The following is a 25,796-nucleotide window of genomic DNA, read 5'->3' as shown; positions in this document are numbered from 1 at the left end:
GGTCTTTTGATGAACAAAAGTTTTTCTTTTTTATGCGGTCCCATTTATTTATTTTGTCTTTTGCTGTTTGTGCTTTTATTACTAGATAGTCCATTGCTGAAAGCTAGGCCTGACAGCATTGCCCCTGCTTGTTCTTCTAAGAATTTTATGGTTTTAGTTTGCACATTTAGGTCCTTAGTCCATTCTGACTTTGTTTTTGTATATGGTGTGAGGCATGGATCCTGTTTCATTTTTCTGCATGTGGAAATCCAATTTTTCCAGCATTATTTATTGAAGAGACTCTTCTTTCCCCATCAAATGAAATTAGCACCCTTGTCAAAAATCAGTTGACCATAGATGTATGGGTTTATTTCTGGAGTTGCAATTCTATTTCATTGGTCTTTGTCTACTGTTATACCAGTACCAGACTGTTTTGATTACTGTAGTTGTAAAGTATGTTTTAAAATCAGGAATTGTGAGTCCTCCTGCTTGTTCTCCTCTTTCAACATTGTTTTAGCACTTTGGGGCCTCTTGTCATTCCCTATAAAGTTGAAGATTGGTTTTCCTATTTCTGTAAAGAAGACTGTTGGAATTTTAATTGGGATTGCATTGAATCTATAGATTGATTTGGGTAGTATTGACATCTTAAAAATATTAAATCTTCCAATCCATGAGCATGGAACATCTTTCCATTTATTTATGTCTTCTCTTTTTTTTTTTTATCTCTCTCAGCAGTGTCTTAGAACAACCTATAATTTTTGAGGAAATGTATAGACTAACAGAGTGTTTAAACTTATTCCTCTTATTTTCTCTGCTTTGCTTCACTCTGTTCTTTTTCTAGTCATCATGTCACTGTCATCTCGGTTACCAGTAGTCATTCTAGCCTGCTGCACATGTGACATGATGACTAGGAGAGAAGAGATAAATGAGACAGAAATGCTGTATTCACTATCAGTTGGAGCAAGAAGTAGCAACAGGCTCTGCAGTTGTTCTTCACAGCTACTTGCTTGGTTTCACATGAATACTTAGATGGGAAAATCTGCGTTAATGTTTTTAACCTTTCCTTCACGTATGTGTTTTTTTTAAGTGTAAAAGAAAATGAATTATCATAAAATCAATTATTGAACTGTAAGCACTTTTAACCTGTGCCAAAATAAAACTCAATACTAAATAGATAGTTAAAGAAAAAGTAAACATTGTATAACTCCCCTACACTGTGGTGTAAGAGCAGTCAATATCTGCATTTTCAGAAATCTGCCCAAGCCTTTTAGTCATACAACTTGAATAAGTGCTTATACTTCTGTGCTGTATTTCATTTAGGAGACTTTATATTAAACTGTATCTTTGCTTTCAGAACAAGTGTTATAAATTTATATGTTCGTTAAATAACAAGGATTCTTTTTTTGTTCTGTTTTATTCACTTAGCTTAAAATGGAATATATGCTGCAGTATGAGCTAAATCATTTTCATAAATCTTGTTTATCCTTTTTGGGTTTATAAACTCAAAATAGACTTATACATTTGGTTTCAGCAAGCAGTAATTTGAATTTCTTCACAGTAAACGTGAACTACAGGTTTCATTTGGGAGGTGATTATGGCATCATAAAAATCACAGAATCTCAGTACCAGAAAGAGAAGTGTTTTGTTGATTCGTGATTGATGATACCCCAAATGTATTCCTGTTGTTCACAAGGTTTGATTTGTTGTGCATTTTCAAAAGAAAATTGTGGGGAGATTGTGGGGATACATAGGGGATGCTACCATTATTAATTTTTTATGTGTGTGTATGTGTGTGTGTGTGTGTGTGTGTGTGTATATGGTTTTGGGCATGTGTAAAGGTTTTTTTTTTTTTAATTATTGTTTTTATTTATTTTTTTAATAGATAAAGGAAGCAGCAGACATCATTCAGAAGTTGCACCTAATTGCCCAGGAGTTACCTTTTGATAGGCAAGTTTATTTCTCAAGAGCTAATTTGGATATATGGTATAATTTATAGAATAAAATTGTGTTTTTCCCTGTATGATTATCCTTGCCCATTAATTCACCAAGAATTTATTGAATACCTCCTTTGTATAAAAAAAAAAAAAAATTATTATTTTTTTTTTTTAAGGTACATATAAAATAGTTGATTGAAAAAATACTGGTCTATTCTTAATATCTGAATTTAGCGATATGCTTTGAAATAATTTAAATTTTGATTTTGTTGTAAAAAAGAAAAAGATTTTTCAAAATATATAATCTTATTTTTTTGTTGTTGAGAATGTACACAGCAAAACATACAACAATTCAACAGTCTCTACATGTACCATTTAGTGACACTGATTACATTCTTCAAATTGTGTAACCATCCTTACCCTCCTTTTCTGAGTTGTTCTTCCTCCATTAACATAAATTAACTACCCCCTAAGGTTCCTATCTAATCTTTCAAGTTGCTCTTGTCAAAGTGATCTCATATAGATAGTTCTTAAAAGAGCATAATGCTCAAGGTAGACCTTTTTCACTAGTTAAGCTAAACTGTTGTTTGGTGTTAAGAAGATTTCAGGGGATATTTTTGGCTTAAGTTTTAAAGATAATCTCAGGGCAGTAGTTTCAGGGGTTCATCCAACCTTCGTGGCTCCTGGAAGTCTGGAGTCCATGAGAATTGGAAATTCTGTTCTATATTTTCCCCCTTTTGATCAGGAGTCTTCTGTGGAATCTTTGATCAAAATGTTCAGTAAAGGTAGCTGGGCACCATCTAGTTCTTCTGGTCTCATGGCAAATGAGACCGTTGCTCATGGAGGCATTTAACCACACATTCTGTGTCCTCCTCCTGTTCCTGATTCTCTTTCTTCCTCTGTTGTTGCAGGCAAATAGAGACCAATTGCTGTGCCTTAAGTGGCCCGCTTGCAAGCTTTTAAGATCCCAGACGCTATGCTCTAAACACATGATTAGGCCAATTAACTGGGGTATCCCATGAAACCATGATCCTAAACCTCCAAACCAGGGAACCAAATCCCATAAGGTTTTTAGTTGTACATAAGCAGTCTCAGCAGCTACTGAAAAAGAAGAGATTTAATGAAGGAGAATTTTATGTTTTCATTTTTTGCATTTTGAGAACCAGGATAGTAGGGGACATAGAGAGTTTAAGCACAGGACCATTCAGCTGCTTTTTCCTATCTGTAGATGACGGTTTTTAAGCTTTTTAGGGTCTTGAACACCTTTCAGAAGCTGATGAAAGGTATAAACTTTCTTCAGAAAATTAAGAATTTTTGTATATAATTCCATGGAGTTTTAGACCCTTTAGCCTATCCATAGATCCTCCCTAGGGACTTCAGGTTAAGAATCTGTGTTTTAGATGCAAGGCTCCAGGGGCCATTGATAAGTTAGGTATTCATAGTTTCATACTAAAAGAAACTGTCCACTAAGAAGGAAATATGTTCATGATTTTCTGTAGTCCAGAGAATGCCAGACTCTAATGAAATCTTGGGAGTAATAGTTCCACCATGTAAATATTTACTTGTCAGTCAAATGAAATAAAGTTAAAGAGAAGTTCTGGTAGGTGACTTTGAGAATCATTTCAATATAAGTTAAATTATCAATGCTGGACAAGTATGAGATTATATAATAAGAGCTAAATAATGACTGGCAATCATTACTGCTAATCCTTTATGGTGGTACAAAAAGCTGAGAGTAAAATGAAGAGATAAAATTTTTGCTAAGAATTCACTGTTGGCTCTATCTCCCACCTCTTTCTGTACCCTATTCTTTCCCTCTAAAACACACATATCTATACTCAGCTTTTCCTACCGCTCAAGTACATATTTCTCTTTCAGTTTTGTTTTAACCTGTTACTAAGCATTGGAGTTGAATATATATCCTAATCAGACTTAATTTTTTCCACAGAGATAAATATGGCATTATATGCACTTTTTGCCCTACCAGATATGACTTTGATATGTCTTGTTTGAATAACTCTCTTAAGTTTTAATTTCCTCCTTCTTCTGCCTTTGGCATCTCTATTGCCAGCCACTCTTCTCTTTCTTCAAACTGATTACATAAGGTTTTTCAACATCAGTTTTCCATGCTATGCATTCCCCTAAATATTTGAGATTTGAAAAAGTTCTAGTGTATAGTAGATTTGTATCTTAGTTTTTGAATTTGTAAAGGTTAAATAGTTACCCTGCTAGGCATGTTGCATCTTCTTTACAGCCACTTTTATTTTTCTAGTTTTAAAATAATTCACTTACATGTACTTATTTCATGATTGTTTTTCTTTTAAATAATAATTAGGGAATTTATTTTAAAAAATTCTGAGGGAGAGTGAAAACAGACAAATAACAAGTAAATTTAAAATGCCAGTGAATGTGAATTGGAACAGTAAAGTAAATTTTGGAACTGGCGAGGTCGTTAGGTACGTCATGCAGAACTCAAATGGCATCTGCCTCTTTAACAAGGGAATTGGTCATTCCATCAGAATTTCTTAAATGAGAACCAGCTACCCCTACGAATTGTCCAAGTTCAATTTTGTCACCTAAAATGCTTTCTGTCAATACTCATTCCTCTGTTTTTGTCCTTTTTTGGAGAAGAATCTTTTCATCTTAAATAGTTTTAGATTTACAGAAATGTTGCAAACATAGCACAGAGTTCCCATGTATCCTGTACGCAGCTTCCCCTTTTGTTAACGTCTTGTATTACATTGGTACATGTTTCACAACTAACATCGTTGGCTTTTTATCTTTCAGATTTTCAGAAGTAAAATCCAAAATCGCAAGTAAGTGGGGTTCTATTTAATTTTTTGAGTTGGTAATAAGATTACTTGTGTTAAAAGAAGAAAACAAATAGTAAAAAGAGAGTTAATGGGAACAATGTCATTCTCTGACCCTGTTCCTGAATTTGATTTCTCTCAGTGAAAAAAATAGTGTGTATGTATATATATATCCCTATTTATTTAAAAATAATTGGTAGCATATTATATAAATAGTTTTATACCTTTTTTAATTTAACAACTTATCTTGGAGATTGTTTTATATCCGTACACATATGAGGTTCTTCTTTGAAAGCTCAGATTATATGAGCATTTCAGTACCTGTTGAACTCTTTACATGACTAGCTTGGTTTTTACTAATCTTTGGATTACGTTTTAGGCTAAATCTAGGTTTCTGGAAAGACCAGTATGTTTGCAGGCTGTATGGCAGCCTGTGTCACTGTTTGGAAGGCTCTTACATAGACGATTCACAGAAGCACCTATTTTTACAAAGGTCTAAGAATAAGGGTCACATAGATAGTTGGATTTTGGGGAATGGTATTTATCACTGTGGATTAGTCTGAAGGTCAGAACCATGCTAGATTCGAGAATATACTGAATCAAATTGCGTATATTACCTTAAGAAGAAATTTGCTTCAGTCTAACATTGTTCATAGTAGGGGCTTTTGAACTCTATTAAAAGTTCCATAGTTGTTCTTTCCTCTCCACAGCTTCAGGTTTAAAATTTTTTCTGTTGCTTACAGAAATGGCATCTGGAGGATATTTTCCAGTCAGCTGTTGCTTTAAGTAATAGTGGTAAATGGGAGTCAAATGATGGGGGGAGCTCAACTATTTTACCAATTTGGAATATTTTTGTGTTTCAAAAATACAAATTTATATATCACATTATATTGTAGTGGCTAGAGCAACTACTCATAATCTCTTGTTGTTTTTGTAATTCTTTCAAAAGAAGGCTAGATCCGTAGTTGCTATATTTGTAAATAATTTAGATACTCATAAACAACTCGGATACCTTGTCTGCCTCATTGTAGCCAAACAACTTCCTTTTTATTTATTTATTTATTTTTTATTAACTTTTTTTAAGTTTCAAGTGAACATTTACAAATCCAATCAGTCTGTCACATATAAGCTTACATACATCTTACTCCGTACTCCCACCTGCTCTTCCCCTATTGAGTCAGCCCTTTCAGTCTCTCCTTTCGTGACAATTTTGCCCTTTTTATTTTTAGGTAAGTACCATGATTTAGAATGCCAGCTGATTCAGGAGTTTACCAGTGCTCAAAGAAGAGGTGAGATCTCCAGAATGAGAGAAGTAGCAGCAGTTTTACTTCATTTTAAGGTAAATAGTAAAAGTGAAGGCCAGTCTTTAAGGCTGTGAAGATAATATAAAGTTTTGTCTGTTATAGTTTCTGATTATCTCCTAATAGTTAACATAGCAATAATTTTCATCATTTTGAAAACTCCGAATCTATATCTTTATCCATAAATGATCTTAAATGTTAGGTATTTAATATTATTTAAATAAGGATTTTATATTCAATAATATTAGTATTTTACCAATGAATGTTTATGTAGCTAGATATAAAAAATCGTGTTGTCAGCCTTTTTGTTTGTTAATATATCTTTTTCAATCAAATGTGTTAAAAATAGGTCAAAAGCAAGAAGACTTGACCTTAAATATTTGAAATATAGGAACCAGAGAGGTAGATGGAATGTGACTAGTCAAAGACTTAAATTAAATTCAGTGGATCTCAGGTGGTAATACAAAGGAATATTGACTCTATGATTGTGGAACTGTCATCCTGGAATTTAAACTAGGGAAAGAATCTCTGTGTGGGAATGTATTTTTTAAAGCAGGTGCTTAAAGAAATTGTACTTCCTTCAGCCTGTTTCTTTGTATTTGTATCAGATCAGAGAAATGTTAGACTTTTCATTTGGGTAACATATCTGAATGAATATTGCGAATAGACTTTGAGGCCACAGTGTATTTTATATTGCTTACTTATTTTTATATAATTTGTTAGTAGGCAAAAGATTCCGTTACTTTGAGTTTAATATTACAAATTATTTTGTGTTAAGTACATTTTGTTAAAAAGAATTCAATTTTAAAAGTAAATTTCTAGGTTATCACATTCAAGGGTTAAGCACTGTTCTGTCTGGATTCTAGCAAGGGAGTACAAATGCTTTGCCTTCAAGAGAAGGAAGGAGGAAATATATATACATCAGAACTTTCCTTAAGACCTGTTCTTTGTGTGTGCCTATGCATGTGTGTAATTTGGAGTTGAAGGAGACTCCTAGGTGATCGTAGGGCAAAAATTACTATGAAGAATTTAGCGGGATCTCAATTTTCATCTTTCAGTCTAAAGCCCAACAAGGATATGAACTGAACCAACTGATCATTTATCATGTAAAGTGAAGACACCTATGTTAGGTCATTGGCCCACTACAGTTAATTTTATTTATGTTCAGCAGCTATTACTATTGGCTATTCACTGGGATGTAGGCATAGCTTTATTACATATAACACTTCTTTGTATTGAGATTATTATTAAAATTGAACCTAGACAGTGACAACAATGTGTTTCTTTCCTTTTTGTAGGGTTATTCCCATTGTGTTGATGTTTATATAAAGCAGTGCCAGGAGGTAACATAACAGTACACTTACTAGATTTTATTTAATGCTCATTTACATTTTAAAAACTGTATTTTCACTATGTAAAATGTCTGCTGTTTAGGGTGCCTACTTGAGAAATGATATATTTGAAGATGCAGCAATACTCTGTCAACGAGTAAACAAACAAGTTGGCGATATCTTTAGTAATCCAGAAACAGTACTGGCTAAACTCATTCAAAATGTATTTGAAATCAAGCTACAGGTAATTTTAAACAATGACAAATTAAGTAGCTCTTAGGACAATATGTTTTTTCTTTCCTGTATTTTAAACATTTTTAAAAACTTAGTTTACTAGTGTACTGACTTTAGGAATAGTAATCTACTTATCCAGTTAAGGGTAAAAGAATATGAATATCATGTTATAAAATGTTTCATTGTTCACCAAATAAAAGGTGCTAATCTCCAAATGTCATCAGAACATGTGCTTGAAATCTGTGTAGTAGTAGTAAAGTAGTAATAAATCATAGTAGGGTAACTTTAGTTGTTTTTTTTTTTTCCAGTCCTCACCATGACCGATAACAGGGCATTTGTGAAATTGAACAGGAATTACAAGTGTAGCCTTTAGGGTTTTAAATAACGTGGTACTAACTTGAAAAGAAAAACAGAAAAGGTATTTAATTTACAGCCTTGACTTCTACAGCACTGTGTTTTAAGGCAGCATTTCTTAAACCACGTTAACCACCGGATTAAGCAACATTAAATACGTGTTTTTTTAAACACAGTTCTGGACTTTTAATAGTCTCTTAAGGTACGAATGTGTATTGTGATTCTCTGGAAGTGGGAGTGAAATGTACAGCATTTTACAAGTTTACTGACCAAGGAACCCTATTGTAGAGTACCCGTAAACCCAGAGTAATGCCTATTAATGTTTCAAAGGATACTAGTGTCAACCTGACAGTTTGAGAAACGCTTCTCTAAGGAATTGACTCTGCTGGTATAGCCTCGGTTTTATTGAAGCAGGATATGCTGGTTTCTAACAAAAAGGTATTTTTGAATTCTTTATACATATTATCAAGACTGATAGGGGATCTTCTGCAGTTAAATATGAGAAGCAGTATAAATAAAAACCTGTTTTCTTCTTATGATGAGTTTCTTCTATGCAATGCCTTTTAAATTGGATTTTAAATCAGAACAGCTCAAGATTGTGGAGTAATTTTAGAGGAAAAAGTATCTAGAGAAGTCAGAATGTAATATTCTTTATTAACAGAATATTGATTTTTTTTTTTTTAATAGAGTTTTGTGAAAGACCAGTTAGAAGAATGTAAAAAGTTCGATGCGGAGCAGTATCTCAAAAATCTATATGATCTGTATACAAGGTATATTTTTTACTTAAAAAAATAGAAAATGGGGGTATATTCAGGTATATTTGAACAACACTTTGTCAGATAGCAGTATACCTTTTAGCATTAAAAATGTTTGGCTTTTTAGAAAAAAAAATTTTTATTGTACAGGAGCAGCATTCTTAGCGCATTGAGGAATTAGACGTTATGCTTTATGTTATGGAGCATAAAACCATGTTTTCTTTAAATGAAGACTCAAGAGTTTTGTTTCTGGTTTTAATTAGAAACTAAAGCTAGTTCACCAGTCATTATTTTCTTAAAATTAGTGTAATTACATTTATATGCAATTAAAACTTTAGAAATTGTGAAAGGAAATGACATACTCATAACAATTCAGCCTTAAATCTGATGTGAGAATTTGTCTTGTGCCTTTATATAAATGGCAGTGCTACTCTTAGAGATAATTGTATCAGAAGTTTTATTTGGGTTTTTTTTTTTTGCTTTGCTTTTTCCAATCCTATCGCTATTCTTCAGTGTCATCATTTTGGGAGGAGGTTTTTTTAAAAGTAACCGTAATAAGTAAGTTTGTCTGGACAACAGCACTCTTATGACCCTATCTTCAACAATGAGAAATAGAAACTTTGAGGGAAGTCCACGTGGACAAAGGCAAAAGAGGTGAATAAAGATCAGACCGCTCAGTACTCTGACTTGGGTACCACGTGATGAGTGGCATTGAAGCATACTTGAAGCTGTTCTGCCATTGTTATTATTTCTACACTAGTTTATTGCTTCAGTTTCTTCTCCTAGGTCATCCTTAGGAGTTTTATGGCAGTTCTCAAAACCATAATTTTTTCATGATAGTGTATTCTACTTTATATGTAACATTATAGAACTGCTCTCTGCATCCTAATTACCCTCCCAAGGTTTAGGAAATGGTGGTTTAACATAAGTCATTAAAGTCACATTGTAAAAATACATATTCCTTAATATTATTATTATACTTAAAATATACATTAATCTTTTTTTCCCCCCTTTCCCTGAAAAGAACCACCAATCTTTCCAGCAAGTTGATGGAGTTTAACTTAGGTACTGATAAACAGACTTTCTTGTCTAAGCTTATCAAATCCATTTTCATTTCCTATTTGGAGAACTACATTGAGGTGGAGACTGGTTATTTGAAAAGCAGAAGTGCTATGATCCTGCAGCGCTATTATGATTCAAAAAACCATCAAAAGAGATCCATTGGCACGGGAGGGTGAGTGTTTTTGTTAAATACAATAATTAAAACTAAAGATATTCAGAATTCTATTATATTTGGACAAACTTGTCAGATATTGACTGTCATTGTAATATTCTGTCAAAGAACTCTTTAACTCAGGTTGTTCACACCATTGATCAAATCCTTTCTTTTGAACCGCATATTGAAATGACCTGTCACAACATGATTAAAATGTTAAGCTGAATCCCAGTATTATGAAACATTTTATAGTTTGTCTTTTTTTAGAATAGAATGAGTAAATTATTTCAGGTTATTGACTAGGAAGTACATCATTTATTATTTTTTTTTACTGTTGTTGCAGGTGTGGGCTTAAAAAATATATATATGGCAAATAGTTAACAATTTGGGTACCCTGACCTGATGAGCTTTTTAACAACATTGGCATAAAATTATTGAATTAATACCCGAAAGCCTGCGATTACACACATATTAGAAGAAAATGATTTGCTCTAAGACTTGGTGGCACCTCAGTTATCCAGATGTCAGCTACCTGGAGCCTAGTTGATTTTAGGAGACAGAATAACTTCTGAGGAGCTATGTACTCAGAGCCCAGAATCCACACGCATACATACCCTAATCAGGTTTTTGTTTATAGTTTGTCATAAATAATGATCAGGGAAAGGCTATAATTAGGAGTAAGAGGTAACATCTGGAAGGCAGTGGCAAGAAAGGGAAGAGAAAAACTAAAGAACAGTCAGTTTTTTTTAAAAAGTAGATCATAGTCTTCTGGAGCTATGTATTTTAAAAGCAAAAAACATGTAAACTTTTAGATAACACCATATAATGTTCAAAGTAACCCCCAGTCACTAAGAAAGGGTTAAATTTTGTTTACTATATCTCAAGATGGAGCCTGGTGGCATAGTGGCTAAGAGCTCTACTGCTAACCAAAAATGTTAGCAGCTCAAATCCACCAGCCACTTTTTAGCAGTTCTAGTCTGTGCTGTAGGGTCGCTATGAGGCAGAACCAGCTTGATGGCACCTAACAACAACAACATATCTTAAGATAGTGAAAAAATGTACAACATGTTTAAATGGTTAAAGGTAGTTAAAATTTTAAAGTTTTGTTTTTAAGCAGAACCATTTTAGTTATCTGGGATATTAACCTATTTGGAATAGCTCACTTCCTGAGGAAACCAGATATACGAGGAGATTTTTGCTGTAGAGTCAGAATTGTAGATCTGAAAGAAACTCCAGAGATCATTTACTATAAATTATTTTTCAGATAATAAGTCTTCAGAAGTCAAGGCTTGTTTCACTTCACAGAACTAGTTACTGGGATTGGAACTTAGGTTTCCTGGCTATTTTTCTTTCGACTCCTAGAGACCCTATAGGACAGAGTAGAACTACCCCATAGGGTTTCCAAGGAGTGGTTGATGGGTTCAAACTGTCAACCTTTTGGTTAGAAGCCTGAGCTCTTAACCACTGCTCCACCAAGGCTCCTAGTAAGTTTGAGAGTACTTGAAAAGTATAATAAAGTTTTTTTTTTTTTTCCGTTTGTCTGTATGATACACTAGTATTCAAGATTTGAAAGAAAGAATTCGACAGCGTACCAACTTACCACTGGGGCCAAGTATTGATACTCATGGGGAAACTTTCCTGTCCCAAGAAGTTGTGGTTAATCTTTTACAAGAAACCAAACAAGCCTTTGAAAGATGTCATAGGGTAAGAGTGATTATAATTTGTTATTAGTGTACAGTTGTGTATTTAAGTTTTGCCTTGCTTAAACTAGAAATAACATCTACCCTCTGGTTAGAAGCAACTATTTTTTGTAATTTAAAAAAAAAAAAAAGGGGGTAGGATGTTTGTTTTGGAGAACAGAATTATTTTAAAATTATTTAGAACATATTTTAATATAACTTTAAAATTGAGCATATCAAATTTTTTGTCTATAAGATACTAAATCAGGATATGAAAAGGAGGGTTAGACCTTTTTCATAAAAAAATGGACCACTGGGGACAGAAATGTGTTTTAAGAACACAGACATCACAGACCATACTGGCCTGACAGAGACTAGAGAAACCCCAAGAGTATGGTCCCTGGTCACCCTTTTAACTCAGTACTAAAGTCACTCCTGAAGTCCACCCTTCAGCCGAAGATTAGACAGGCGCATAAAACAAAACAAGACTAAATGGGCACACCAGCCCAGGGGTGGGGACAAGAAAGCTGGTAGTGTGGAACCCAGGGTTGAGAAGGGGAGAATGTTATGTGTATTAATTGTTTAATGAGAAACTAATTTGTTCTGTAAACTTTTCCTAAAGCACAATTTAAAAAAAAAAAAAAGACATCACAGGGAAAGATTTTTTAGAATTTCTTTACAACAAACACACTTTAAACAAAATAAATAGCGTATAAGAAGGTTATTTGTAACCACTATTACTAGCAGAAGATTATTTAAAACAAATAATAATAGCTAATAATTTTAGGGTACGTACTGTGTTCCAGGCTCTATTCTAAGCACTTAAGTATATAAACTCATTTAATCATCATGACAACCCTGCATGCTTATCATAATTCCTATTTTACTGATGAAGAAACTGAGATATATAGCTCCTAAGTAGTAGAATTGAGAGTTGAGGTAGTCTTAATTTTTTAATTTATATTGATTTATATGGTTTACATATTTATATTGAGGGACAGTAAATCAATGTAAAGTATACATAGGTTGGAGGTTCTAGTCTACCCAGAGGCACCTTGAAAGAAAGGCCTCCTGTTCTCCTTCTGAAAAATTAGCCATTGAAAACCCTATTGAGCACAGCTCTATCCTGACACACATGGGGTCACCATGAGTCAGAATCGACTTGACTGCAACTGTTTATATATAGAAATACAAATAGAAAACAGAGGAGACCCATAAGCAATTTACATAAAAGGAAATGTAAATTGCCAATAAGATAGTCTCATTAATAATTAGGGAAATTAAAATAGGAAATACCATCTCATTTTCATTAGGTTGCCAAAAATTACGAAGTCTGTTAATACAAGTATTGGTAAGGATGTGAAGAACAGGAATTCTTACACATTGCCAGTGGGAGTGAAGATTGGTATAGTTACTTTGGAGAGTAATTTGGCAGTTTCTTAGAGAAACTCATGTACACATGATGTGACTCAAGTTCATAGTGGCGTTGTTTATCATAGTGAAAAAGTAAAAGCAAACTAAGTGTCTATCAAAAAGAGAATTGATAAAGTAGTATTGTTCATAGACTCAAACTGTACAACAGTTTAAATGAATGAACTAAATTTACATGTATTAAGATGAATAAATATAAAAATACAATGTTGAGTGAAAAGAACAAGGTGGGGAGAAATACATTCAGCATAATATTACTATATAAAGTTTAAAAAATAATACTGTATATTGTTTAGGGATATGTGCATGTACATGTGTATATGTACACACACACAGAAAACATAAAAGTGTGAAAGCAAGCATGAGAATGATAAATTCAGAATAGTGGTTGCCCTGAGGGAGGGGTACTCAAGGGACCTGTTGTTTTGTTGTTAGTTGCTGTCTAGTCCATTCTGACTCATGGCGACCCCATGTGTGCAGTGCAGAACTGCACTCCTGGGGTTTTCCAGGCTGTGACCTTTCAGAAGCAGGTTGCCAGACCTTACTTCTAAGGCACCTCCGAGTGGGTTTGAACCTCCAATCTTTGGGTTGGTAGTCTAACACTTAACCATATGAGCCACCCAGAGAACTCACAAGGGACCTTAACCATTGTAATATAATTTTGTACTCTCCCGCCCAAAAAAGAAAAAAATATGAAACACATGTGGAAAAATGTTAAGATTTGACACATCCAAATGGGTGATGGGGAACCACTGAACTACTGCTCTACTTTCTGTCATATTTTGGTTTGCATTTTCTAGAATTTTATATAAATGGTATTATATATGGATGAACTTATATTTTGTCTGGCTTTTTTTACTTAGCATGATTACTTTGATTCATCCATGTCATTATGTATATTAATAGTTTGTTTCTTTTTATTGTTGAGTACTGTTTTATTTTATGGATATACCGCAATTTGTCCATTTATCTATTGATGTACATTTGACTTGGTTCTAGTGTTTGGCTATTACAAATAAAGTTGCCGTGGACAATTATGTACATGTCTTTTATGGACACGTGCTTTCATTTTTCATGTGTAAATAATTAGGGATGATATGGCTGGGTCATATGGTAGGTTATTGTTTAACTTTTAAGAAATTGCCAAACTTTTCTAAAGTGAGTGTTCCATTTCACATCCCCACCATCAATGTATGATAGTTCCAGCTGCCCCACATGATTGCCGACACCTCATATGGTCAGTCTTTTTAATTTAAGGCAGTTTTTTTAATAGGGTGTGTACTAACAATTCATGGCAGTTTTAGTTTCCATTTGCCTAATGACTAATGATGTTGATTATATTTTATGTGCTTATTTGCCATCCATGTATTCTTTGGTGAAGTGTTCAAATCTTGCCCTTTTTTAAAATTTGGCTACAATTCATTTATCAGATGTGATTTGCATATCTTTTCTCTCAGTCTGAGCCTTGTCCTTTTATTCTCTTAACAGTATTTTAAAGAATACTAGTCAAGAATACCATTCAATAGCTGATTTTTTTTTTCTTTTTGGTAATAGGTCACCAGGCCTTTCTTCCAGGGTACCCTTGAGTAGACTCAAACCTCCAACCTTTGGTTAGCAGTTGAGCACTTTAGCTGTTTACATCACCCAGGACTCCTCTCTTCTTCCTACTACCCTCTAAATGTTCACATGCCTCAGGGTTACATTCTCCAGACATCTTGTCCTCTTTACCCATACTCACTGCTTAGCTGCTCTCAGTCACTTCCAGAGCACTAAATGCCGTGTCTAATGTATGAGCTTAGTATATAGGAACTTTGGTGTAATCATTCTATTTCCAATTCAGTTTGGAATATGTTAGACTATAACCTTGGATGATAAGGAGAGAGGGAGTACCTAGAAAACTGACATCTTATAAATATCTGTTCTTCTAGTCTATGAACATAATTTGTCCGTTTATTTAGGCCTTCTTTAATTTTTCTCAGCTATGTTTTGTAATTTTCAACATAGAGGGTTTGTCCCTGAGTATTTCATATTTATAATGCTGTTGTAAATGGCATTTTTTTTTTTCTATTTCTGTTTCTGACAGTTCATTGTTAGTGCAAATGTTTAACTCACTCAGCTGCTGACCAAAAGATTGGCAGTTCGAGTCCACCCAGAAGCATCTCCGAAGAAATGCCTGGCTAACTACTTCTGTAAAACCAGCCATTGAAAACTCAGTGGAGCACAGTTCTACTCTGACACACATAGGGTCGCCATGAGTTGGAGTTGACTCAACAGCAAATGGAAAAAAAGTATATACACATAAAATTGATTTTTTGTACTCTGCAACTAACTAAACTCACGTATTAGTTCTTGTGCCCTGCAACTAACTAAACTCATTTATTAGTTCTAGTAGCTTTTTTGTAGATTCCATAGGCTCTTCTGTATAGACTGTCATACCGCCTGCCAATAAAAGCCGTTTTACTTATTCTGTAATTTGTTCTCTTCTTTCTTGCACTGGCTAGAACTTCCATTGCAATGTTGAGTGGAAGTTGTGTGAGAAAACCACCTACATTATTCCTCACCTCCAGGTAGTGCATTCAGTTTTTCATCATGGTGCTAAACTAGTTGCCATAGAGACAGTTCCAACTCATGGTGTTGCCATATGAGTCAGTAGAACTGTGCTCCATAGGGTTTGATGCTAGCTTTAGGTTTTTCGTAGATGCTCTTTATCAAGTTGAAAAAAATCTTTATTCCTAGTTTTTTGAGTATTTTTATAAGTATTAGATGTTGAATTTTGTCACATGCTTTCTTTTTATTCAGTTACTATGGTGAATTATGTTGATTTTCAAATGTTAACCTTTCATTCCTTTGGTAAACCCTGCTTTGTCATTGTGTATTGTCCTACTTATTTAGATTAGGTTTGCTACAATTTTGTTAAGAATTTTTACACCTATGTTCATGAGCTATTGTGTTATGGTTTTTTTCCTTGTAATATCTTCCATCTAGCTTTGCTATCAGGATAATGTTAGCTTCATAGAATGAGTAGGGAAGTATTTCCTTCTCTTCAATTTTCCAGAGGAGTTTGTGTAGAGTTAGCATTATTTCTTCCTTAAACATTCGGTAAAATTCACCAGTAAAGTCATTTAAACCTGCAGTTTTCTTTGTGAGGGTTTTTAACTAAAAATCCAATTTCTTAAATGGATATAGGGCTATTCAGATTGTCTACTTCTTTTTAAGTGAACTTTGGTAGTTTGTGTCTTTTAAAGGATTTGTATATTTCGTATAAGTTGTTGAATTTATTTTTATAAAGATGTTTATAATATTTTCTTAATGTCCTCTTAATAGCTATAGAATCTATCATGATGTCACCTCTTTCACTTCTAATACCAGTAATTTTTGTCTCTTTTTTTCTTGATTAATCCACCTAGAGGTTAATCAATTTTACTGATCTTCCCAAAGAACCAGCATTTGGTTTTCATTGATTTTTCTTGGTTATTTTTCTATTTTGTATCTAATCAATTCCCACTCTTGTCTTTATTTTTTCCTTTCTTCTATTAACTTGGGTTTCATTTGCCTATATCTTAGCTTTTTAAGGTGGAAGCCGAAGTCATTAATTTGAGACCTTTTTTACTAATACAGATTTTTAGTCCTATAAATTTCCTTCTAAGTACTACTTCTAAGTACTAGCTGGAAACCCTGGTGGCGTAGTGGTTGAGTGCTACGGCTGCTAACCAAAGAAGCAGCAGTTTGAATCCGCCAGGCGCTCCTTGGAAACTCTATGGGGCAGTTCTACCCTGTCCCATAGGGTCGCTATGAGTCGGAATCGACTCGATGGCAATGGGCTTGGGTAAGTACTAGTTGAGGTACATCCCACAAATTTTGATATGTAGTGTTTTATTTCATTCAATTCAAAATACTTTTTAATTTTCCTTTTTTCTTTTGGTCCAAGGATGATTTCCCAAAAAATCCCATTACCCTGCAGTCAATTTTGACTCCTTTGCACCCTATAAGACAGAATAGAACTGACCCATAAGGTTTCTAAGGCTGTGATTTTTACAGAAGCAGACTGCCACATCTTTATCCCACGGAGCTGCTGGTGGGTTCAGACCACTGACCTTTTGGTCAACAGCTGAATGATTTAACCACTGCACCACCAGGGCTCCAAGAGTGATTTAGAAGTGCGTGAATTTAGTTTCTAAATATTTGGGGAAATTTCAGATATCTTTGTTATTGATTTCAAAATTGATTTTATTGCCAGAGAACATACTTTGTATGATGAGAACTGATTTTTAAGTTTACTGTGACTTGTTTTTTTTAGCCTTGATTATGCCAACCCTGGTGGCGCAGTGGTTAAGAGCTCACTGCCGACCAGAAGTCAGGAGTTCAGATCCACCAACTGCTCCATGGAAACCCTATGGGGCAATTCTGCTCTGTCCTGTAGGGTCTCTATGAGTCAGAATCAACTCAACAGCAGCGGGTTTGGTTTTGGTTTTGGTTTTTATGGTCCATGTTGGTAACTGTTCTGTGTGTACTTGGAAAGAATGTGCATTCTGATGTTTTTGGGTAGAGTGCTCTATAAATGTCAGGTAGGTCCAGTTGACTGGTAGTGTTGTTCAAATCTTCTATATCCTTAACCAATTTTCTGTGTACCTGTTCTATCGATTATGTACGGATGTAAGAATGTAAACAGGAAGAGGGTGAGAAGTTGAATTTATTCCTTATGGCTTGTGAAGAAGGTACAGGCATTTGCTGAGCATCAATGAACAAAGGAGGGAGGTAATGGTTGGGGTAAAGAGACTGATAAGGGGTAAACGTTGGGGTAGTTACTAAGAAGACCAGGACCAAATTAGTTTATAATCAGTAGAGAGTTAAAGTGGGTTATAAACTTCTTCATCAACTCCCAGCTTTTTACAACAGATAATAAGCATTACCTTCAGAGGGTGCATGAAGGTGAGTTGTCATTTTGATACCTAAAATACTGTCTGTGTCTTACACAAAATTGCTAAAAAAAAAAAAAAAAGAGTTGGACTTTTTAGAAGGTAAACATGAGGAATGATGTATTGTTTTTTGTTTTAAAGCTTTCTGATCCTTCTGATTTACCAAGGAATGCCTTTAGAGTTTTTACCATTCTTGTGGAATTTTTATGTATTGAGCATATTGATTATGCTTTGGAAACAGGACTTGCTGGTAAGTACATTTGTGTTATACTCTGATAAAATCTTGCTTGGTTAAACTACACGCATACTATTTTTTATATAGTTATCTCTGTATTTCGTATTCAGATCAGTACAATGAATAATGCTTTCTGAGGTACTGTAATACAAGGATTTTCCAAGTGCTGAAAGGTATGCAGAAGACACAGTTCCCTCATATTGTTTACATCCAGCAGGGCCTGGTAGGTTATATAAGTCACTACACTGTATGGCAGAATATATTATGATGCTGAATTATACAATGCCAAGGGAGGAGAAGTGGAGGTGAGAGCAATTCTGGTTGGGGGATTTAAGTAATATAAGCTTTAGAAAGGAAAATATTAAAAAATAAGCCTGGAAAGGAATAGATTCATATTAAATTTATTTTGCTTTCGGTCTTTTGGGTTTACTAGTATTAATAGGATAACAATCATCTTTCCCCTTAGTAACAACAGTGTTATTAATCCAATTGCCCACTGACCTCTCTACCTGGATGTTCAGCGCATGTCTCAAATTTAGCACATCCACAATGAAACACTTTCTCTTCCACCTAAACCTGTTCCTCTCCCATTCTTTCCTATCTCAAAAAATAATACCATCTATCAGTTGCTTAAGTCTCAAGATCACGAGTGTTCTTAATTCTTCCATTTCATCAACTCTGATAGCCAGTCTATCACCACATCCTGTCAGTAACTATTTCCCAACATAATGTATGTTCATCTCTGTCTCCATTGATACCACCCTAGTTTATACGCTCTCATCTTTCTCCACTCCTGACTGGCCTCCATGTGTCCGTTCTTGCCTCCACAAATTACTGACTCCACCCAACAGCCAGTTTAATTATCATTCCCTTGTCTAAGACCCTTGAGTGACTTCCCAATACTCTTAGGGTCAAAACAAGAACAAACTTTTTTACAAAGCCGTGGTTTACAAGGCCCTCTGTGATCTGGCCTCTTCTTACGTATTCATCCTCATTTCATATTGTACTTTCCCTTACTGCCCCAGCTACTCTGGCCTTCATTCTTTTTTCTCACTCAGGTCCTTTGCACTTGATGTTTTCCCATCCCTTAAGCCCTTTTACCTCCACTCCTCTCCTAGCTGACTTTTCAGCCTTCTCCTCAGATGTTACCTTCTCAGAGAGGCCTTTGCTGATCACCCTAGCTAAAGCAGCCCTCCTTTTCCAGCCCAGTTACTCATTATCTCATCATTAAATTAACTTTTTTTCCTACACTTATCACAGTGTAAAATTTTTCAAGTTAATGTCTGCCTTTCATTCAATATGTACTTATTTTGTGCTTACTCCTACACTCATGGAGCTTGTATTGTTGTGAAGAAATAGACAATAAACAAATAGGAAGTACAGTGAGAAAAAATAAAGTTGGGTAAGGGAATAGAAAATAGTAGTGAGGAGGTAGGACAGGGGGTTCAGGGGCAGAAGTCTTTTTTAGAAAGGTGGTCAGAGAAAGTAATGTCTCTCTGAGGACATATGAACCAGAGATCTCAATGAAGTGAAGGAGAAAGAATATTCCAGGCAGTGGGTAGGAACTGTAAGTCTTACTCACTGTTACAATTTAGCACCTAGAAAGCACATAGTACTCAGAAGATCTTTATTGAATCTGTATAACGTCATTCCGTAAGGCTTCAATATCGAAGCAAAATTACCTGAGGTTCACTCACTTGGCTCAACTGTGGTTTACTCTAAACCAACTTTTTTGTAGCTACTCTCTTGATGTACATAGGCATTTGTATCCTGCTTTTTTTTTTTTTTTCTTTACTTGGAAACCATGGTGACGTAGTGGTTAAGAGGTATGACTGCTAACCAAAAGGTCGGCATTTTGAACCCACCAGGCCTCCTTGGAAATCGTATGGGGCAGTTCTGCTCTGTTTTGTAGGGTCATTGTGAGTCAGAATCAACTCGACAGCAATGGGTTTTCTTTACTTAATTGCAGCAGATCCTTGACATCTTGTATTTTACACTTGGCCACTTGCAGATGACTTAATGGTCCATAACATGTACTGGGATAATAAAGCTCACCTCAAAGATGTTATGAAGATTAAAGAAGCTAATGAACAAAAAGTAACTAACATCAATTTGAATCTGCGGTATGAAGGAATTGTTATTTAGCTAGTATGGGAACTTAGCATCATCATTTTAATAGCAATATTCTCAAATTGGAAGGACTTAGAAATTTCTTTGTAGAATGGAAAGGTTCCTTATGTTCATAAGCATTCTCCATGCAGCTAATTAGTCACTACCCATTGTCATAATTTCTAATGATTGCATAAAGTTCTGTCCTACACGTATATTCTAGTGTTTACCGTTTCCCATTATTAGATACTTTGGTTCCTTTCAGGTTTTTGGTAAATAAAAGCTTCAAGTGCTTTCCCTATTTTGAATTATTTCCTTTGGATAAAATACCAGGTTAAAGTGTGTTATAAAGATTTTTAAAAATTTGATACATACAAACTTCCTAAAGTTCTTTTTGTATTTTTTTAATCAATTTGCCCTGTTACTGGCATGTACAACTGTACCAGTTTTTCTGCATACCATTAAATATTCTTTAAAAATGTAAATAATTTAGTGGTTAAAAACATGTATCAATATTGCCTTGATTGTCATTTCTTTCATTAATAGAAAAGACTAGTATTTTCTACATATGTGTTGGTTTTATTTTTCTCTCTTTTAAGTTTGTGTTACAGCCTTTAAATTGGTGATTGTGTCTTTTGTGGGAGAAAAACCTTTGTTTTTCATTTTTAAAACTTTGAAAAAAATCACCATCCTATAAAAAAACTCTTAGTTATTATACTTTTATTTTCTCTTTTGCTGGTAATATTTTTCCTAGTCTGTTATGCCTTTTAATTTTAGCTAGAAACATAAACATCTAGAGCTAAAAAGGACCTTAGAGTTTATTTATTACTCTTTTACAAAAAGGAAAAAACTGAAATCTGGAGAGCTCAGCTGACTCTTGAGGTCAGAATGTGGAATGCTTTAATTACATGCTGAAAATCCAGAGTCTATTTTGTGGATGATGAGGAGACTGAGGATTTTTGAGGAAAGAGTGGAGAGCGCAGTGAGTGAAATATTTAAGGCTACGTTTGGGCACATTACTGTGGTGGCAGTATATAGAGTAAAGAATGAAAAGACTCAAACCAGGGACACAAATAAGAAAGTTACTTTAACTTTTATCAGAGATAGCGAGGTCTGGTTTTAGGAAAAATGGTGGAAGTGTATTCATGGTTCCTGTGAATCACTGGTACCAGAGAGTAGGAAAGGCAGAGGAGAAGGTAGGGGCCAAGATGGTCTGTGCATTGGTCTTTATTATTTGGTTTATACAGTATCAACAAAATATGAAGACTGAGTAGATAATGGAAATTTGGGTATAAAAATAATTTTGGATCTATTTTTATTAAGATATTAACAAGCTTAATTTTATTCTTTCCACAAACATACAATTGCTGGTTTATTGAAACAACCATTATTTTTATCCATGTTAATATGTATAAAGTGTCCTTTTTTCTGTTGCCACAATGAATTTTTCAGTATGATTCTAATATATTTGTGTGTGTGTGTGTATCTTCCAATTTTAGGAATTCCTTCTTCAGATTCTAAGAATGCAAATCTCTATTTTTTGGATGTTGTACAACAGGCCAATACTATTTTTCATCTTTTTGACAAGCAATTTAATGATCACCTCATGCCACTAATAAGGTTAGTCAAAAGCTCTGATTTTCCTTGATATTTCAGTGAGTATTATAAGACTTGGAAACCTTGGTGGTGTAGTGGTTAAGAGCTACAGTTGCTAACCAAGAGCTTGGCAGTTCACATCCACCAGGTGCTCCTTGGAAACTCTGTGGTGCAGTTCTGCTCTGTCCTGTAGTCACTATGAGTTGGAATCGACTTGACAGCAGTGGGTTTTTATTATAAGACTTACGCTAGATGCCTTTTGCTAATTATAAAAGTAAAACATGCTCATAAAAACTTCAAACAGGACAAGAAAATGTGAAATAAAATGTAAACGTTCCTTTCCTCCTTCCTTGCCTCCCTATTTCCTCTTCCTACTGTGGTATTTGTTTTGGTGTATTTGGAAAGGCTGACTCTGTCATAAACCTAAATCTGATGGGTCGGAAGACCCTAGTTCAGTGAAACCAAATGCATTTGACACCCTTCAGAAGATTCTACGGTTGCCATCCACTTGTACCCATTTGTTACAGTTAAAAAGACAAAAATTTTATGAGATTGATAAGACTGATTTTATGAGTAAGTAAGCTTTGATTTATATCTTCACATTAATGTATATAAAAAAAGAACTATTAAAACATGGGAGCATTGAACAAGATAGCACATATAAGAACATGCTTTACAAAATAGTATGCTTTGAAAGGCATCTTTGAGAATTTTTAAAGAGCTGTTGTGCCACATAGCAGAGTTATTAGAGTTGTGAATCCCTTAACATTTTGGGTGTTTTTGACATTTAGGTGGTGTTCAGAAGGCAAATAGATTGTCAGATGTTTTTTTGTAATTTAGATAAACTAAACACAACTGTGGCTGTTAGCCTCCAAATTTTAACCTGCGTGATTTAGTATTTTCTCAACTGATGGTACCTTGTGACTTTTCTCCTATTATACCAGATATTTAGGATCCCTGGTGGCGCAACAGTTAAGCACTCGGCTGCTAACCAAAAGGTTGGCAGTTCGAACCCATCTAATGGCTCCATGGGAGAAAGACCTGGCAGTCTGCTCTTGTGAAGGTTACAGACTAGTAAATCATGTAGGGCAGTTCTACTCTGTGACAAGGGGTTGCTGTAAGTTGAAATCAACTCAACGGCACCTAACAACAACCCAGAAACTCAAACTCGTTGCCATTGAGTCGATTCTGACTCATAGTGACCCTATAGGACAGAGTAGAACTGTCTCATAGGGTTTGTAAGGAGCGGCTGGTGGATTTGAACTGCCTGCCTTTTGGTTAGCAGCCTGAGCTTTTAACTACTGTGCCACCAGGGCTCCAACAACAACATTATACCAGATATTTAGTTGCAAAGGAAACCGAATCCAAAATTTAAAAATCAAATGTTTATATTCTTAAGGAGTATCTCCCCAGAAATGATAATGGCAAGTCTAAGTGTTCCTTTTACTTCTTTTTAAATGGGTTAATTTTTCCTAATGTGACTATTGTAATGAATTGGGCATAAAAAAAAAAAAAAACCCCATTGCCTCCGAGTTGATTCTGACTCATAGCGACCCTATAGGACAGAGTAGAACTGCCCCATACATTTCCAAGGAGCAGCTGGTGGATTTGAACTGCCAACCTTTTGGTTAGCAGTCAAACACTTAACCACTCCACCATCAGGGCTCTGAATTGGGCATAATGAATTCTAAATAATTACTACTTATATGTTTCTTGGATTTGGGAAAAATTGAGATAATGTATATTTATGTATAACCAAAACCAAACCCATTGCCTTCGAGTCGATTCTGACTCATAGTGACCCTATAGGACAGAGTAGAACTGCCCCGTAGAGTTTCCAAGGAGCGCCTGGTGGATTCGAACTGCCAGTCTTTTGGTTAGCAGACATAGCTCTTAACCACTACACCACCAGGGTTTCCATATTTATGTATATGTGTTTATAAATGTATAAGAGTACAATATATATGTGAAAAACTTTTGTACATTATTAGACTTTCAGTAATGTGGTTTCTTCCTTTTAAATATTCAATAGCTCTTCTCCTAAGTTATCAGAATGCCTTCAGAAGAAAAAAGAAATAATTGAACAAATGGAGATGAAATTGGATACTGGCATTGATAGGTAAGTTGCTTGTTTTATGTTTTCTTTTGGACTCTTCTTTTTTTTTTAATTGTAAAAATACTATCATACCATTAAAACCATTTTTAAAAGAAAAAAAACTTAATTCCACAGTTTTGCTGTAACAGTTGATTTCACATTTATATATTGCTTTCATTCCTTATTAGAAAGTTATTTTTATTATATTCCCAAGTTTATTATTTCTGGAAGTAAGTTTGTGTAGATTTACTTTTAAACCAATTTCAATTGAAAACCTTTTTGACACCCCCCACAAGATATACACACACATACTCACTCTCTGTCACTCACTCACTCACACACACGCCAACTGCCTTAAAAAAATTGGCATGTAACGTAAAGGATTTCATTTTAATGTAGAATTTTCAGGTTTATATATGAGATGTTTTAAATTCAATACTTATATTAATTCTCTAAGGGTAACTTCTGTTAAGTGGTGCAAACTACACACAGCAGATTTTTATAATGTTTATTGTAGTTAATTACCTTTTTATAACATAGAGCATGGGTCTCTATCTCTGAGACAGTGGCCAAATGCGTAGCACACCCCTTGAGTTAATATTTAGTGATGATGATAATAACTACCATTTATTGAGCATTTCCTGTGTGCCAGGCACAGTGCAAGAGCCTTTACCTATATAATTTCATGCATTAGGTAGGAATTTCTACTTCCATTTTACAGGAATGAAGGTTTAAAGAAATTAAGTATTTGTACAAGATGAGCCCATGCTACTAAAGTTTGGGTATTTCTTTTTTATTTGCTGTATTTCTACTCCTTTCTCTTGTACTCAAGAAAGCATATTTGAACGCAAGTTAGTGACAGTACTATTACAAGGATAACCTTGGAATTCAACCCAATTTACAAAAGAAGTAAATAATTCTTACTTTATTGGTAGTAACAAATTACTTGCAACTCACTTCCCAAATTGGTTTTAGCACCAAGGTTGAGAACTACCTTAAAGCAATCGTAAGGGAATAAAACTGGAAAAATATACAGATATTATAGAATGAATTATTTAAACTAGTTTGCTGAAGAATTATATGCATACAAGAATTCTAAAAATTGGTCTTTGGCTTTGTTTTTAGTCAGAACCACATTAAATTATACATATACAGAACTTCATTTAATACATTATATTTATACATTTTCTGTAAATTAACATGTAACACATTATAATCATCACTGCCAAGAAGTATGTGTTTTCCTAATTTAAATCCTTCATATTAAAAACTTAAGTCCATTTCTTCTTTGCTTCTCCTCAGAATACCTGAAAATCATTTTTGGGGAGTCAGGAAGGTTGGATACATTAAGCTTTCAAAAATATTTGAAATATCTATTTCCTAGTTTTCTTCTTTATAAATTGTATAATTTTTTCCATCTGTATAGTCTGCAAATCTTTGCAGTAGTTAATACATTGAAGGCACAGTGGTCTCGGGAGCTCCCTTAAGTGTGAACCTCTAATTCTCCCATATCTGTGTAGCATGGGCCATGAGGTGCACTCAGCGTTCACCTACATCCCTGCTGATACATTCAGACCAGTATTAATCTACTACTAGGCCAAAACTCCTTTGCCTTTGAATCTAGTTACACCATCATATTCCCTTTCTCATTGCTGTTGTCTATCAATCATGTCAGCCCACTACATTTAATAAGGATTTGGGCACCTGGCTCACAACCTTTCTTTTAGCCTTAATTCTTAGCTTATTTCCACATCCATGTAAGTGATCCATTCATTTTTTTGATTATCTCCACTTTACCTACCCACTCCCATGACCCACTGG

At 34.5% G+C, this 25,796-nt stretch overlaps 1 protein-coding gene across 5 annotated transcripts in view; it reads left to right on the top strand.

Moving 5' to 3' along the window:
- EXOC5 (exocyst complex component 5) overlaps positions 1-25,796 on the top strand; it is a 63,999-nt gene that overhangs the window by 27,042 nt on the left and 11,161 nt on the right. For 4 of the 5 annotated variants that reach the window (XR_010323157.1, XM_064292531.1, XM_010588657.3 and 1 more), the window contains exons 5-15: positions 1,862-1,926; positions 4,701-4,729; positions 5,953-6,062; positions 7,323-7,367; positions 7,459-7,599; positions 8,631-8,713; positions 9,723-9,932; positions 11,471-11,618; positions 18,082-18,190; positions 21,784-21,904; positions 23,913-23,999. Coding sequence is in view for 4 of the 5 variants with exons in the window: in XM_064292531.1 (XP_064148601.1) it covers positions 1,862-1,926; positions 4,701-4,729; positions 5,953-6,062; positions 7,323-7,367; positions 7,459-7,599; positions 8,631-8,713; positions 9,723-9,932; positions 11,471-11,618; positions 18,082-18,190; positions 21,784-21,904; positions 23,913-23,999 (1,148 nt within the window). In the remaining variant the exon portion in view is untranslated. The remainder of the gene's footprint in view (positions 1-1,861; positions 1,927-4,700; positions 4,730-5,952; positions 6,063-7,322; positions 7,368-7,458; positions 7,600-8,630; positions 8,714-9,722; positions 9,933-11,470; positions 11,619-18,081; positions 18,191-21,783; positions 21,905-23,912; positions 24,000-25,796) is intronic. The other variant, XM_023546197.2, reaches the window with a different exon arrangement.

The sequence above is a fragment of the Loxodonta africana genome, chromosome 10 (genome assembly GCF_030014295.1).
Source record: "Loxodonta africana isolate mLoxAfr1 chromosome 10, mLoxAfr1.hap2, whole genome shotgun sequence".
Lineage (NCBI taxonomy): Eukaryota > Metazoa > Chordata > Mammalia > Proboscidea > Elephantidae > Loxodonta > Loxodonta africana.
The sequence above is the reverse complement of the archived record's forward strand: the minus strand, read 5'-3'. Positions and strand labels throughout refer to the sequence as shown.